Source organism: Pelophylax lessonae (assembly GCF_965119305.1).
Source record: "Pelophylax lessonae genome assembly, chromosome: 2".
Classification (NCBI taxonomy): Eukaryota; Metazoa; Chordata; class Amphibia; order Anura; family Ranidae; genus Pelophylax; species Pelophylax lessonae.
Window position 1 is genome coordinate 292,250,550 of NC_138769.1, and position 18,001 is coordinate 292,268,550.

Sequence of the window (18,001 nt, forward strand, 5' to 3'; positions counted from 1 at the left end):
TAGGCCAATTTGTTTTCTGCTACACATTTATAGTAAAAAAAAAATCGCAATAAGCGTATTTTGATTTTTACTAGTAATGGCGCAGATCTGCGATTTTTTGCAGGACTGCGACCTTGCGGCGGACAGATCGTACCCCTATCTGACATTTTTGACACTTTTGGGGGGACCAGTGACATTACTACAGTAATCCGTGCTAAAAATATGCACTGTTACTGAAATAATGACACTGGCAGGGAAGGGGTTAACACTGTGGGTAATCAATGGGCTAAATGTAAGCCTAGGGGAGTGATTCTAACTGTATGGGGGCAGGGCATATGGAATGACCATAGAGACCTGTGATCCTATATAGAAGGATCACAGGAGCTCTGTGATCATTCCAGAGATAAGAACGGTCAGCTGTGTTTACATCTGCTGACTGTTATTCTCTCTCAGCGGGGAAAGATCGCGGGTGTCAGGCGGCAAACGGAGCCGCCTGCCCCATGCATCAGAGTCCCCGCTGCCGAGTAGGGGTGGGAGCGTGCCGGCGGCGCGCTTGCCCCCTAGCTCCGGCGTGCGGCCGACGTAGCCCTACGTCGGTTCAGCAGGAGGGCCAGCCTGCTGCAGTCAGTGCCCATCAGTGCAGCCTATCAGTGCCCATCAGTGCAGCCTCCTCAGCACATATCAGTGAAGGAGCAAAAATTACCTGTTTGCAAAAGTTTGACACTATTTTTGGCCTTTTTTCGTCTGTTTAGCAGAAATTAAAAAACCCAGCGGTGATCAAGGAAAGCTAATGATAAAAAATGTTTTTGGGTACGGTGTTGCATGGCCACGCAATTGTCATTAAAAGGGCTCAGTAGGCAAGTGGTTAAAGCTGGTAGTGCTCTACAAAGCTACCTCCCCTGCCTTTGCAAAATCCTCCCAAAGAACCCTATGATCACATATACTGTATAAGAGGAAAGAATTTGAAAGACTTGCTGGTGCTTAGCCATCTGGGTAAAGATTCAAAACAGCAACCAAAGTAAACCTAGTTGCTTGATCAACCTAAGGGTTGCTCAAAATGTGGTCACTGTAAAGCATGCAGATACATTCCTATAACTAAAGAATTCTGTAACCCTAAAAAGGAAAATATGATATATTTACATATGTTTTTCAACTGTATCTCTGACAAAGTTATCTATGCTGCTCAGTGTCCATGCCCCTGCCTATATAAATGCAAGACAATTCGTCAATTTAGGCAACGTGTTTTGGAGCATATCAATGATATTACATTGAAACCTGAAAGAACTCTTGCAAGACATATGCAGGAGAGACATGGAGAGCAACCATTGAAGCTGACATTCTGGGACATTGAGCAGCTGAAACAGGGTCCCCAGAAAGGTGACCAAGACAAACGACTATTAAAACAGAGGCAAGATGGATCTTCTGTTTCACTTCACGAGCTCCACATGGGTTAAATGAGTTCTTTACATTCTTACCTTTTGTAAATAATTAGTGGGCTTGTGGGATATCTGTATGCCCCTAAATGAAATAACATGGATATATATATAATATATATATATAGAGAGAGAGAGAATAGATGTTGTTTACATTGTGTGGATAAACAAAAGTAAGATACTGTACATATAATGGCCAGAATGCATTATTTCCCTCATTTATGAGGTGACTGCAAGTAAACAATAAAATTCTATGAAGTAAGTCACTTTCTATTGAGGTATGTTGATTAAGCACTTCAAAAAGTGTTCTTTCCATTTTTTCTACAAGATGGCACTAAATAGCCATTTTCCCTTGCATGCGCAGGCGTGATGACGTCATGACGTAAATACACATCTTGAGAGATTTTCTATAAATATAGGAGAACTACAAACAAGCGGCCATTTTAAGATTTGCCATGTGGGGATAGATTTACACCCCCTGCACCCCTTTTTGGGGGGGGGAGCACTTTGGTTGCAGGTTTATGTTTGGTTGTGGGGGTTTAGCACCTGGAATAATGACAGACTAATGGTGGTCAGTCAGTTTGACAGCAGTATCCCTAAGCTAGAGACTGTATTTATCATAGGCAGTAGCTTTATTTAGAGATAGAATTTTTAGATACCAGTACAGGTAGAATTGATTGAGAACTAGTACTAAAGTAGTAGCTTTAGTCAGATATAGAATTTTCAGCCACTAGTACAGGCAGAATTGTGAGGATAGACTGAGTCATTACTAAGAGGCAATATTATTTTGAGAACAGTTGTCAGGAACTTTTTAGTATTGACAGTCAGCGTTCATAGATTCCTTGTTAACAGGCAGTGTTACAGCAAAGGCAAATTGCAGGATAGGAAGTACAATTTATTAGTAAGAATCCATAGAGGCAGGGTATAGACCTGATAGGTCAGCTCAGATTACTAAGAGCAGAGAGTGTGTTTATGGGCACTGTATGCAAGAGACTAATGACCACCATGACGTTCTCTCATTTTTCCTTTTATGAGGTGCTCCTCTTTAAGTGAAGAAACACACATATTTTTACACACATTTTTTTATATACATTATTTAATAATGGTTATGTTTTAGACCGCTTGGCCATGGTGCGGTGGGTTACTCACCCTCGTCGTGTATAAATAATATTATTGGCCAGATTTGGGTCCTATAAATAAGGCATTGCTAGAGGCAACATTTATAAACTGTGTATTAAATACAGTATTCAAAGTATTCGCATGGAAAGCGAAGAGAGTACCACAGGAATTTCAATCGCCCAGATAAAGTTTTCTGGTCAAAGAGCTCTAAGGAAATGCTCACTCTATTAGAGTTTCCAAAGGCCCTAAAAATGCATTGTATTTCCTTAGAACTCTGCGACCAGTGAACTGGATGCTGAAAAACTTTGTGACAAGCTCTTCTCTTTCTATTCGAAGACCTATTTCAATGTACCCAGTATGACCATAGTACATTAGAGAGCTGCTTGTACCCAATAAAAACTCCTATACCCACCTGGGATACTCATCTATGACAGAGTCCATCACTCTCGTCATCTTGTCACTATCAAGTAATCAAAATATGGCAAACAAGTAAAAATCTTAAGGTAACCTTTGGGTTATATTACAATAATAACTCAAAAGGTCTTTTGAAAGTACTGTATAGTTTACTTTTAAAAAATAAGTACATTACTTTGACAAACTCCTGGTACTTCTTTTTATATTGCATAAATATCCGTATTGTTTAGCTTTTTATTTATGTACATTTTTTTTTTTTTTTTTGTACAGCAAGCGCTGGGGAACAAACAGTTGGCATTCCAACAACAGATTCTTCAGATGCACCAACTTCAGCAACAGCACTTGATAAACTTACAAAGACAGAATCTAGTTGGATTACAGCCTGGCCAAGGGCCTGTAACCATACCTGGCCTCCCGCAAGGTGAGTGGCTGATGATTACTTGTTTTTAAGTAGATAAAGTATTAACAGAAAATTGACATTTATCCACACACACACTCTCCTGCACATTCAGGGTAAAATGAAGACTACCCAGGGCTGTTATAAAGATGGTCTCCCTTGGTCATCAACTTCCTAGTTATAGGATCATCCTATAGATTCATCCCATAATGCTTTGCAATGAGCAAAGTTTTAATGTAAGATAATCCTTTCTATTTTTTTACAGTTACAGAAGTTTGCTTTTGCTTACAGCTTAAGGAGAATCTTCCAGTATTTCAGTGTGGAATACACTTGCTCACACTTGATGCATTCAGTAATTGAACATCATACTGAATCATTTTGAAAACAGTTGCAGATCATTACAGAACTGTGAATTTGCCAGAATAGTAAATTATAACTTTTTCTTTTTGCCTTTGCTGTAGAAATGTACATTTCTTCAGTAGCAAGGTACGTGCTGGCCAGATTTCTTGATACCAGTAGTTTTTATTTAAAACACTTATAGGTCATTTGTGAATTGTAAACAATAAATGAAATGCTTTGAAATTGGTAATGTGCCATCATATTTAGTGATTTAATTTCTTAATAATCAAATATTGTATGTTAATTTACTTCCCAACATCATTATTATACATTTTGCAGTGTCTGGCTGCTAATGCTACTATTCTAAGTGTATTCTCTGGGCAAGTATTAGCTTACTTGCAGCAAGTGAACACCTAGCTCTGGCAATGCTTGTTACATAAGGATGGATTTGGGAATCCCCAACTGGAAAAGAGCTATAGTTGAGCCTGTTTGGCATGCATTGTGTTCATTTACAGTAGAGCAGCATCTCCTCTACTCCAGAAGCCATTACCCAACATTACCAATTCAATATATACAACCTAAAAATAATATAGTTGAAAGATTGAATGCCTTAGTTCCTCCTGCTTAGTAAATATGATAAAGCTTTTTTCACTATAATCATCCAGTAATATTCAAGCAAAGTGCTGTTTTTTTCTTCCTTGATTGGGTATGCAGAATCAATATAGCTTTATCTTCTTTACAATGCTAAGTGAAATGAATTCACTTGGCAAATGGGCTGCAGCGTTGATTAGTGTATACTGACAACGGAGGAGCCCTAGCTGTCAAAGTACAATAGTACAGTGGGGAGGATTCCTCCATCCACTCTGCTTGTGTGCGTGGGGGAATCCATTTTTTTTTTTTTATTAACTGACTGGCTGATCAAAAAACAAAATGATCCAGCTATTGCCAGCATTAGATCCATCAGTGGTTATTTTGTACATGAGTGCAGCCCCCTGGTTTATAAATAAAGATTATTTGTTAATGTTTAGAGTGTCAGAGTTTGGAATCCCAGCTGATTACTAAGTTGTCATTCATATTTACAGAATTTATCCAATAGAAAATATACTTATAATTGAGTAAGAATGGCATAGGAATTCTCCATTACCATGTAGGAAGTAAGCAATAGCCACATATAATTGACACCCCACTCACTCACTGTACTGTAACTTTGGAGGAGCAATATTGTTCTCCTACAACAGGAAGTGTGCAAGAACTACTTAATACCGTGTATTATCCTCTATTCCATAGTTTGAGAGGGGGGTTATATATATATTAAATATTATATATTATATTATTATATCATATTATATATAATATCTTTCGAGAAAACAGTGTACCAGACAGCGCTGGATTTTTGGGAGACTCAACAGTTTTTTCTGTACTCATCTAACCTCTATATTAACACGTTTTCAGTGGTATATTTAACAGACCAAGAAAAAGACAAATACAAAAAGTACATTGTTAGAATATACAAATTCTTTAAGTTGAATAGGATGTTTTAACATAAACCCACCCTCCCTGCAAAGTCCCACTCTCACATTGTGGTGAAACAAAGAAGTAAGGTGCAGTGCCAGTTCATAGATAAGAAGTAAGTATGTAATCTGTAATTCCTTGCTCCCCCAGAGTATGAGGCAAAGGTCAGTTGTGACTTTTGGTTTGTTGTCTCTTTCAACAGCATTGTCAATGAAAAATATAAAATGAAAAGTTTAAAATATACAAAAAAGGTACACTTAGTATAGTGTAGCACATACAAGACATATCTTGAAAACGTATAACCTACACAGTGGAGATGATTTACAAAAAGAGTAGAGGCTGCTCACATAGCAAAGTGAATATTAACTTTGCCTAGAAAAATAAGGTAAAGCTGTGTTAATTTAAATTCACAATCAAGCGCCGGGGAAATTAAAGCAGGGTTTTTGCTTGCACTTGATTGGATGGCTGAAATTAAAGCAGCTTTACATACAACGCACACCTTGAAAAGTAAACATTGGTTTAACAAGATGAACATGCACTATTTCTTTAGGAACCCCATTAAGTGGTTTTAAACTTTTTTTCCAGCTGTTTCCCCATCAGATTTCCAACAGCTCCTGAAAGAGATGAGTAATAGTCAAGAGGATTCTAACAAACAGGACAACATTGAACTGAGCTCTACAATTTCTACCTCATATCCATCTGCCAAGATGTCGCCTCCAATAGTTCACATGTCTTTACCAAATGGGCAAAGCGCTCTGCAAAACACACGGCGGGACAGGTAAATATTAACATTTATTGCCAGCTTCTCCTGGGTCTGTTGATAGCAATTGTTAATATAAGGTCTTTTTTTCCTGCAAAATAATATTTAAATGAAAAGAATTGTATTTAAATGGTATATTTGAAAGTTCGAGCTCTCCAAATTATGGTAATACCTATTTGTAAAGCCCTGGATCATAAAATGTGGAATAATTAATTCTATACTTGTACATGGTAGTAAATTATTGGAGCTGTTTCAATCTTCTAGGCAAGGCTTTTCTCAGTGAGGAATGCTTCTTACTGTACTATCTCCTAGAAATTAGCAGCAGTCTGAATTTTTTTTCTGCCAAAATCTGTGGTGGACTTGCATGGCTGATATCATAGCATGGTGCGCTGTGGTTTCGCAAAAGTGTTTGATGGCACACCACAGGAGGAGGAGCTGGTTTACTATCGCTGAACATATATATATATACAGTGGGTACGGAAAGTATTCAGACCCCCTTAAATTTTTCACTCTTTGTTATATTGCAGCCATTTGCTAAAATCATTTAAGTTCATTCTTCTTCCTCATGAATGTACACATAGCACCCCATACTGACAGAAAAACACAGAATTGTTGACATTGTTGCAGATTTATTAAAAAAGAAAAACTGAAATATCACATGGTCCTAAGTATTCAGACCCTTTGCTCAGTATTTAGTAGAAGCCCCCTTTTGATCTAATACAGCCAGGAGTCTTTTTGGGAAAGATGCAACAAGTCTTTCACACCTGGATTTGGGGATCCTCTGCCATTCCTCCTTGCAGATCCTCTCCAGTTCTGTCAGGTTGGATGGTAAATGTTGGTGGACAGCCATTTTTAGGTCTCTCCAGAGATGCTCAATTGGGTTTAAGTCAGGGCTCTGGCTGGACCATTCAAGAACAGTCACGGGGTTGTTGTGAAGCCACTCTTTCGTTATTTTAGCTGTGTGCTTAGGGTCATTGTCTCATTGGAAGGTAAACCTTCGGCCCAGTCTGAGGTCCAGAGCACTCTGGAGAAGGTTTTTGTCCAGGATATCCCTGTACTTGGCCGCATTCATCTTTCCCTCGATTGCAACCAGTCGTCCTGTCCCTGCAGCTGAAAAACACCCCCACAGCATGATGCTGCCACCACCATGCTTCACTGTTGGGACTGTATTGGACAGGTGATGAGCAGTGCCTGGTTTTCTCCACACATACCGCTTAGAATTAAGGCCAAAAAGTTCTATTTTGGTCTCATCAGACCAGAGAATCTTATTTCTCACCATCTTGGAGTCCTTCAGGTGTTTTTTAGCAAACTCCATGCGGGCTTTAATGTGTCTTATACTGAGGAGAGGCTTCCGTCGGGCCACTCTGCCATAAAGCCCCGACTGGTGGAGGGCTGCAGTGATGGTTGACTTTCTACAACTTTCTCCCATCTCCTGACTGCATCTCTGGAGCTCAGCCACAGTGATATTTGGGTTCTTCTTTACCTCTCTCACCAAGGCGCTTCTCCCCCGATAGCTCAGTTTGGCCGGAAGGCCAGCTCTAGGAAGGGTTCTGGTCGTCCCAAACGTCTTTCATTTGAGGATTATGAAGGCCAATGTGCTCTTAGGAACCTTAAGTGCAGCAGAAATCTTTTTGTAACCTTGGCCAGATCTGTGCCTTGCCATAATTCTGTCTCTGAGCTCTTCAGGCAGTTCCTTTGACCTCATGATTCTCATTTGCTCTGACATGCATTGTGATCTGGCAGGTCTTATATAGACAGGTGTGTGGCTTTCCTAATCAAGTCCAATCAGTATAATCAAACACAGCTGGACTCAAATGAAGGTGAAGAACCATCTCAAGGATGATCAGAAGAAATGGAAAGCACCTGAGTTAAATATATGAGTGTCACAGCAAAGGGTCTGAATACTTAGGACCATGTGATATTTCAGTTTTTCTTTTTTAATAAATCTGCAACAATGTCAACAATTCTGTGTTTTTCCGTCAATATGGGGAGCTGTGTGTACATTCATGAGGAAGAAGAATGAACTTAAATGATTTTAGCAAATGGCTGCAATATAACAAAGAGTGAAAAATTTAAGGGGGTCTGAATACTTTCCGTACCCACTGTATATATATATATATATATATATATATATATATATATGGCTTTGTATTGAGGTGGTTATACCAGGATCATGGTTGCAGCTACAACCATGAATCTTGTACCATTTTTTCAAGAGGGTATTCTCTTCCTTGTAAAAGTGATCTGATTGGCTATACAGCCACTTGATCACTTTTACAGGCAGTTGAAGGGGGTTCCCTCCCTCCCTCTTGCCACCACCTTTCCCATGCTCTCCCATCCTACTGAGGTGCTGGGGTCAAAAGAGGACCTGCCACAACCAATGCTACCACCAGTCAGTGTCCCTGATCCCCGCACACTTAAAAAAAGCTTGCCTTGGACTAAATACTGCTGAAAGCTGAAAATTGGCCTGGCCAGGAAGGGGGGTGAAAGTGCCTGGTGTATTGAAGTGATAAAAAGGGATGATGTAGTGTACTTAAATTGAGCACATTCTCATTGTTAATATTGCAGTTTTTGACTTAAATATATTCTGTTCGGTATATTTGTTGTTAAATTTAAATATTTGTGTGTAATCCACAACTGCAGGCTCTGTATTTTTATTCCAGTCACTAAGGTCCTTGCTTGATTGCTGAGATAACGGAAAATGTTATACTTCCCTGACAGTAATTTACATTTCCTGATGCATAAGCATGACAGCATACACGTATGGGTATAGGCTCCGCCCCTCGCCCAATCAGGACTTGTTATACTATATAAATGAGTCTCCTCCCCTAAGGTGGCATTTTTGTAACTATACTCAAATGTCAAACCCCCAAGGGAGGGACCTGTATGCTGTCATGCATCAGGGAAGGAAAGCTACGATCAGGTAAGTATAAGATTTTCCATTTTTCTGAGATAAGCATGACAGTATACATGTATGGGATGTAGCACGCCAACAAAACCCACTGCTCTTTGTCCTACACTGGTTGAGCCAGACAGACCCGTGTCTCTTTTTTTCAACTGGACCAACTATGCAACCATGCAACATATCCTTAGACTCATTTAGAACTGAAGACAACTCCCCTGTTTCCAATATTGCTTGATTAACTTTGTAATAGGCTAAAAATATTTTTTTAGGACATGAACCTAGTTGATATCCTGTAAAAATAATTCTAGACCTATGAATTCTGCCCATGAGCACGCCACCCGTCTGATAAAGTGGACTCTGCACTAGATTGATGGATTCATTTTTGCCCTATAAGCCCCCTAGGATACTTTGACTCGAGATGATGCCATCGTCCTAGTGGACAGTGAAAGTCTTCTTCTGATACTGCCAGGCCTGAAGAGGCCGCTGTCTGACCTTCTAGAGAAGCTCACTTCCATGTATTTCTTCCACATCGAGTCCACTACTCAATCTTGTGATGACTTAGACATTTCAGTTTGGACATGTTGGAAGGGCAATGTCCTGTTCCAGATACAAGGATGCAGACCTTTGTATGGTGCTGGAGAAGAAGAAACTAGCTATTTTGTTTGATAATGGTAGCAATAAGGTCGTTTTCCGATTGACGCTTGGATATCTGAAATCCTTCTCCCACGTGTGATAGCCTTAGGAAATACTGCTTTAGTGTCACAGAAAATATTGAGGCAGATTTGCTCAGAAGAATGGAGGAGTGGGACAACCTTCCCAACACTAGTTGCACTGCAGGTTCCAAAAGGAAATAACAATCTGTACAGGCCTTTCAGGATTGGTTTACCAAGATGTGTGGCAGTCCTTGGATCTCAGGAAGTGAGGACCTGACCAAGAAATGACTACCACTTAATCCCTTATCTCGGCTTACTTGCAGACATCTTAGTCTTTACAGTCGGGAGCAGAGGATTCCATCCTTAAATTCTGCGTGGTTTCACATGTTCTAGTATACCTAAAGTTTGTAGCAGGTGCCCGGCTTCCACGGGGTTTAAAATACTGAAAGGTGAGACTCCTACATGATCCCTCCATACTTGGTCTACCAGCTGCTAGATATAACTTGGCTGAATTTGAATGCACTTGGCCTCACCGTGTATGGTCTGAAATCTCAGGAAGGAGAATTGGAGGTTCTTGGGCCAAAGACTGTACTTGAGGACACCACGGCCTACAAGGCCACCAGGATTTTATTGTCCTCATCACAACTGGATGACTACGGATCCTGATGAGGAGCTTGGAGACCACTGGGTCTGGTGGCTATATATGCTAACCTGCTGACCCAACGGGATGTTAGTAGATCCACTACTTCAACTTCTGGGAAGCTCCTTCTTGCAAGAATAACTTCCATTCATGACCATAGAGGTTACTGTCAGGTTGAGATTCATTGAACTGCTTGTTGGTCTAGGGACACACTCTTGACATCCAAGACTTTGTATCTTACAGTGTATGACAACAAGTTCTGGGAAGCCAGAACACAAAGAACGATGATGTGAGACAGGTTCTACTGTTGGCAAACCTGAATGGGAGATACCTTTGACAAAAGTTTAATAATATTGTATTCCTTCCTGCCATGAAGATAGGAGATTACCATTACTGTCTGTTAGGAGCATAACTGAGGCCTCCTAGGCTTTGTTGCCCAAACTACTTCAGCACTTGGGAATCACTGCACCCCTAAAGTTAGTCACCTCATCCTCCATTGGCATATGTCATTGACCTTGAGCTAGGAGGTCGCTGAGGTGAATACCAAGAAAGTAAATAGATTGTGATGATTGGTATGTCAGGAAGCTGATGAAAGCTAAAAGGTTAACTATCTTTAGCCACTACCACCAACAGGACTTGTCTCATATGTGGGGTCATCCTCTCTCGAGTAGGAAGCAAATCTTCCATTACCATAGAAGGTCAGATTATAATGTTCTCAAACTTCCAGTGAGTCCAACCGACTGCACGGATTACTGCAGACTACTTCTTGATCATTTGAGACCATGTGATATGAATAGATGGGATGGAGCTATGACTTGCCCCAAGTGAGAACCTAATACGGTCACCTTCTGTGAGGGCAACTCTACGGTATTCTCCTGAGTGTCCAAAATGTCATTATTGAGACTATACCCATACTTGACATGATACCCATACTTGAGATGAGTTGGCTTTCCCCAGCTGATGATCCGTCCAAATTTGATCTGAGTCTGAATCAGAATTTGCCAGGACCTGGAGGATGTTGAGCCACCTGCAGGCTGTTGTTCAGCTATGGAACATGCTGCCCTTGCTTCTGCAGGATGGCCACTACTGGAAGCAATGTTCTGGAAAAATGTCTTGAGTATGGGGAAAGGCCAAAGGCTGTTGAATGGACCTGAAGTAAAACTCTCAGAAGCATGGGTGTACCGAAAAGCGTATGTACACATCAGCTAGATCTAGAGAAAACTACCGCTGCTTTATCTGATGGTTTGAATGATTGTTCTCGATAACTCCATATGAAGTTTTGGATTTTGATTATTCGTTCCATTTCCTGCCTAAATCTGCTTTTCGACTAAGTACCCTGGATCGATGGCTCACTGTTGGAAAAAGATTTGGTAACAATTGCTTAAAGCTTGAAGAACCATAGTGGGAATTAGAGGGGTTGGAGGAGTGGAAAGAAAATTCCAATGACTCCCTTACTGCACAGGTCCCACGATCCTGAGCCTCCTCTGCCTAAATTTGCGATAATTCCTGCAATAACACCTACTGAGCAAATTTGAGTGAAAGAATTTTGCTGCTCCTAGCGAGCAGCAGACTTGGATTTAGTGGACTAAAGAAAGACAATTATGGATCTTTCAATCTCTTTTATAGCTCTTCTCAGGCCCTGTCACCAATACTTTGTTCTGGGCCTAGGTGACTAGCCTAAGGGATTCGTCCCAAATCTAGATATCACTGATTCCATTTTGAATAGCAGTCTATTCACTTTAGAAAGAATCATATGCAGTCAGTGGGTTAAACCATAGGGCTTGACTAATCACACAAACTACTAGAGGAACAGCATACTGCATCGCTGGTCACTTTATTTTCACTCAGGGATCACACGCCACAGAGACTTATTACTGGTCCAGTTTGCCTTCAAACTCTTTTGCTGAGAACCATATAGCCTTGGCTACTGAAGTGAACTCCCATGCAAGCCACACAACACTACCTAATAGTAGAATAAACCTAATTTCCAAATCCATATTGCTGTTCCCATGCCTCTGCAAAGGATATTGCATCATCCGCTGGCAGACTGGTACTTCTGAAATAATCCCTGAAGGGCGCCTCATCCATATAGTGAGTTCCCTTAACTGCTGCCCCTTTTAAGTTAAAAACACTAAAAACAAAAATATTACATATAAAGCAGATGCTGTTAACCACTTAAGCCCCGGAGGATTTGGCTGCTCAAAGACCAGGCCCTATTTTGCGATTCGGCACTGCGTGACTTTAACGGACAATTGCGTGGTCGTGCGACGCTGTACCCAAATGAAATTGATGTCCTTTTTTTCCCACAAACAGAGCTTTCTTTTGGTGGTATTTGATCACCTGTGCGATTTTTACTTTTTGCGCTATAAACAAAAAAAGAGCGACAATTTTGAAAAAATAACAATATTTTTCACATTTTTTTTATATGAAATTCCCCCCCAAAAAATTAAAAAATCTAAATTTTTTAACATTTTAGGCCAATTTGTTTTCTGCTACATATGTTTGGTAAAAAAAAAAATCGCAATAAGCGTATTTTGATTGGTTTGCGCAAACGTTATTTTTTTGTCATTTTTATTGTTTTTTTTTTAACGAGTAATGATGGCGATCTGCGATTTTTTTTTGCGGGACTGCGACATTGCGGCGGACAGTTCGGACCCTTGACTGACATTTTTGACACTTTTGGTAATTACTACAGTAATCAGTGCTATACATATGCACTGTTACTGTAAAAATGACACTGGCGGGGAAGGGGTTAACTTTACGAGTGATCAAGGGGTTAAATGTGACCCTAGGGGCGTGCTTCTAACTGTAAAGGGGCGTGGCTAGTGATGTAACCACAGAGACATACAATCCTACATAGCAAGATCGTATGATCTCTGATGTTACATCAGGGAGAATGACAGGCGGCTTTGTTTACATTAGCCGCCTGCCTTTCTCCCTCTGCACCGGGAGAGCGCAGGTGATCGGCGGACATCGGAACCGCCGGTCACTCGCACGGACATGTCAGGGAACGGGCGGGAGCGCGCCTCCGGCGGCGCGAGCTCACCCCCTAGAGGCTCGTAGGCGAGCGACGTAGTACTACGTCACTTTGCCTGTACGTAGCTGACTGCTGTAGTAAATAGTCGTGCGGCGGTCGGCAAGTGGTTAAGTGCCAATAGTGTGAACACAACAATATACTATTGCTATATAACCAGCAGAATTTAATAAATGTGAAGCATTCACAGTCCATATACAAAGAAGTCTTCTTAAGTGGAATAAATTAGTGCTCAATAAATGCTGTCACCCACAGCGCTAAAACATCTGCCTTTTTGTTTACTGCTGCCCAATATGCAACTTGGCATAGAATCTTGGTGGGCACGTCAGCTAACCACACTCCCCATACCGCCCAGGATGGTCCTTATTGTGGTTGCCTTTAGTCTGTCCCTCCTGGCAGCCCCTTGAATGTATAGCGGTTTTCTTCAGAGCCAGAGAGGAACAAGTTGCCTCTTCTCCTTTGGGGAATGGTGCTGGTATTAAGGCCTGGAGAGTTTTACCATCCATACTGCCCGCGCACTCTTTTTTTTTTTTCTTATCTTTTCGGATAGTACACCTACCTGACCCTCACCTTAATGATCATGTCTGGTCTCTGGGTAAGCTCATACCTCAAGGATATAAGCTGCAGGTTTGTGGTCATAAATTAATAAATGCCTGGAAGTACTGGCTAGGACATTAGCATTAATACACAGTGGCCATCCACACATCCATCTGCGGACATTGAAGCAGCAAGTGGACCTATATGCTATTGTGAGGTAGGATTAACCCCTCAAAAAAAGTAATTACCAATAGATGTTTAAGAGACAAATTACTTAAGGCACTGTAAACTTAAGCAGAGCACTGAACTTTACTCCAACATTTAGACATAACAGGTTAATGCATAACAATCATTTAACACATAGCGGCCCTTAACGTATGGCAGCCATCTATGTTTAGCAGCCAAAAGCATCCATTAAATGCATAGAAATTATTAATACTGAAGCATTGCCATATCATAAGCAGCACAAGGAAGGGTTAATATACTTCAGACCAATAGCCCTGGCAGGATAACCTACACTAGGCCAGTGGTCTGCAAAGGTTAAAAAACAGTAAACCCAGGTATTGGAGCATAAACAGTAATCCAAACATGCAGAGTCAGGCATTGCTGAGTTACTAGGAAAGACTCAACTTTGCACAGCAACACCTGTATATCAGGTAATGCATTAGCAGTACTGCAAACAAAACAAAACCTGTGAGGCATTAATGAAACAAACAGAGCTATATACAGCAAATTAATCTACTTTGGCAGCCTGACATATTAACCGCATAAAAATCATGACAGACCAATTCCTGAACAGGTGGGCACCAATACAGCACCAGGCAGCCGCCCGGGGCTCCTGGTCACTACTACCGCGAGCCGGAAGTTATCTCAATGCCAATTTACTGCTCCCTGTTGACCGCAAGTCTGCCTGGAGCCATCCCCATCAACACATCCATCTGGAAAGGGCAGCCTGCAGTACAGCCACAGGAAGTAGACAAGGAGCCATCTTGAAAAAGGGCAGCCGCCCTAACAACAATGCCAACGTTTTGCACGAGAAACAAAGCATACACATGCACGCATAAACAAAGCGCCAGATTAACCAAATAGTGTGTGGGGCCACAACTCATCAGGGAGGAGAGACTGGATCAGTCTCAACAAACACAAAGGCAGAACTGTTTTACCTGCATCCAGAGACCAGTATCCTGCACCCTAGTACCTGGACCGGGGGGGGGGGGGGGGCCTCCCTCGTATTACACCCAAACAGAGGAAGCTTCGTCACAGGAGAGAGGCCGAACCTGTGCGTCTGTCCAGATGAATCCGGAAAGGTGAGAGCAAAAATAAAATTCTTCTTTCCATAGATATAACCGGTTGAGCATTTATGGAACAAAAAGAAAATGCCGCCTTATTTATATAGTATAACCAGTCCTGATTGGGCAAGGCGGAGCCTATACCCATACTTGTTTGCTGTCATGCTTACGACAGGAAAAGATATTATAGGAAGTGCATTTTTGCAGTGGGTGCTCCTGTACATGTACATAATTACAACCTATACTTCGAAAACCAATATTTTATAAATGTATACCTAAATGATTGTATGAAATGCTCCTTACAAGCTGATTTCCTTAATTTAAGTTTGAACTTCTTTATTATCTGTAATCTTAGGATTGAGGCCATATAAGATTTCTGTTTGTTTTATTTATTTTCTATTATCAAGTTCACACGAAATTTATTTATCCTTGTTTTGTTTTAAAGTTCACATTTTGAGGTGCCTCCAAACTCGCACCCTCTTTACGGACATGGTGAATGTCGATGGCCTGGCTGTGAAGCTTTGTGTGAGGACATGGGACAGTTTATAAAGTTAGTACCAGCTGTGTATTTTTTTTGTACTATGTTTACAGAATAAAAGCATAATATACAGTATCTCACAAAATTGAGTACACCCCTCGCATTTTTGTAAATATTTTATTATATCTTTTCATGTGACAACACTGAAGAAATGACACTTTGCGAAAATGTAAAGTAGTGAGTGTACATATGCTGTCCCCTCAAAATACCTCAACACACAGCCATTAATGTCTAAACCTATGGCAACAAAAATGAGTATATCCCTAAGTCAAAATGTCCAAATTGGGTCCAATTAGCCATTTTCCCTCCCTGGTGTCATGTGACTCGTTAGTGTTACAAGGGAGCAGGTGTGTTAAATTTGGTGTTATCGCTCTCACTCTCTCATACTGGTCACTGGAAGTTCAACATGGCACCTCATGGCAAAGAACTCTCTGAGGATCTGAAAAAAAGAATTGTTGCTCTACATAAAGATGGCCTAGGCTATAAGAAGATGGCCAAGACCCTGAAACGGAGCTGCTGCATGGTGTCCAAGACCATGCAGCTGTTTAACAGGACAGGTTACACACAGAACAGTCCTCGCCATGGTCGAACAAAGAAGTTGAGTGCATGTGCTCAGCGTCATATCCAGAGGTTGTCTTTAGGAAATAGACGTATGAGTGCTACCAGCATTGCTGCAGAGGTTGAAGGGGTGGGGGGACAGCCTGTCAGTGCTAAGACCATAAGCCGCACACTGCATCAAATGGGTCTGCATGGCTGTCCTCCCAGAAGAAAGCATCTTCTAACGATGATGCACAAGAAAGCCCACAAACAGTTTGCTGAAGACAAGTAGACTAAGGACATGGATTACTGAAACCATGTCATGTGGTCTGATGAGACCAAGATAAACTTATTTGGTTCAGATGGTGTCAAGCGTGTGTGGCGGCAAGCAGGTGAGGAGTGCAATGACAAGTGTGTCTTGCCTATAGTCAAGCATGGTGGTGAGAGTGTCATGGTCTGAGGCTGCATGAGTGTTGTCGGCATTGGGGGAGCTACAGTTCATTGAGGGAACCATGAATGCCAACATGTACCGTGACATACTGAAGCAGAGCATGATCTCCTCCCTTTGGAGACTGGGCCGCAGGGCAGTATTCCAACATGATAATATGCCCAAACACTCCTCCAAGATGACCACTGCCTTGCTAAAGAAGCTGAGGGTAAAGGTGATGGACTGACCAAGCATGTCTCTGGACCTAAACCCTATTGAGCATCTGTGGTGCATCCTCAAACAGAAGGTGGAGGAGCGCAAGGTCCCTAACATCCACCAGCTCCGTTATGTTATCATGGAGGAGTAGAAGAGGACTCCAGTGGCAACCTGTGAAGCTCTTGTGAACTCCATGCCCAAGAGGGTTAAGGCAGTGCTGGAAAATTGACACTGTTTTACAAGCTGTACATTCACTACTTAACATTGTAGCAAAGTGTAATTTCTTCAGTGTTGTCACATGAAAAGATATAATAAGATATTTACAAAAATTTGAGGGGTGTACTCACTTTTGTGATATACTGTATGTGCTGTAGGCATTTACCAGGTGTGATACTTACTAAATTAACCACTTGCCAACCACCTCACGTACATATACTGTGGGAAGGCGGCTCTCCTGCGCGCAATCACGGTACGTGATTTCGCTCTTTTGAGTTCTGAGCCGGCGACCAGCTGGGAAATGTTCATCATTATCCTAAAAACAATAAAGGGCCAAATGCATCCAGTTTACCAAACAGGCTGTACTCCAACACATTCCTTGGAAACGAGCAATCAGTAAAGATTACTTTATATTTATGTTATCTGCAGAAAGGTCCCTTAAGAATTAGAAATAGCAACTACCAAGACTTACCCTTTCAATGCCAGTATTCGCCACTGTGAGGAGGAGAGTACAGGGTAGTAACTACATTTTCACAAGCTCTGGTGTGGTAACAAACATCAGACTTCTTTTCAGCAACCCAGAATATGAATTCAAGCAAGGATGTCTAATATGATATAATGTTACTGTTTTATGTTCTGTAACTGTTGTGTGTCAGTACCATATTTTTGCTTCAGAGGTAGATTTAAGGCATGTGTCTGTGCATGAATTAAGGAAAATTGTTTTCATACTTACCGTAATTTTCCTTTCCTGGATCCTCCTCATGTCAGCCTACGATGGGTCAGCTCCACCCTCTGACCCCTCTAGGACAACCTCTAACTAGGCTTTAAGTGCGGCTGTCTCCCCTAGGAAACTGTTCCCTTACAAGCCTTGCGACGGAGACCTGGGTGGGAAATCCACGGCTGACATGAGGAGGATCTAGGAAAGGAAAATTACGGTAAGTATGAAAACAATTTTCCTTATTCCTGGTCCTTTTAATGTCAGCCTACTATGGGACGTAACAAGCAATATCGTTTTAGGAAGTGAGGGAATAAAGACTACAAAATAACTCAACCTGC

At 41.3% G+C, this 18,001-nt stretch overlaps 1 protein-coding gene across 1 annotated transcript in view; it reads left to right on the forward strand.

Annotated features, from left to right (window-relative positions):
• FOXP4 (forkhead box P4) overlaps positions 1-18,001 on the forward strand; it is a 138,025-nt gene that overhangs the window by 89,244 nt on the left and 30,780 nt on the right. The window contains exons 6-8 of the mRNA XM_082247614.1: positions 3,216-3,366; positions 5,779-5,971; positions 15,457-15,561. Coding sequence (XP_082103740.1) covers positions 3,216-3,366; positions 5,779-5,971; positions 15,457-15,561 — 449 coding nt within the window. The remainder of the gene's footprint in view (positions 1-3,215; positions 3,367-5,778; positions 5,972-15,456; positions 15,562-18,001) is intronic.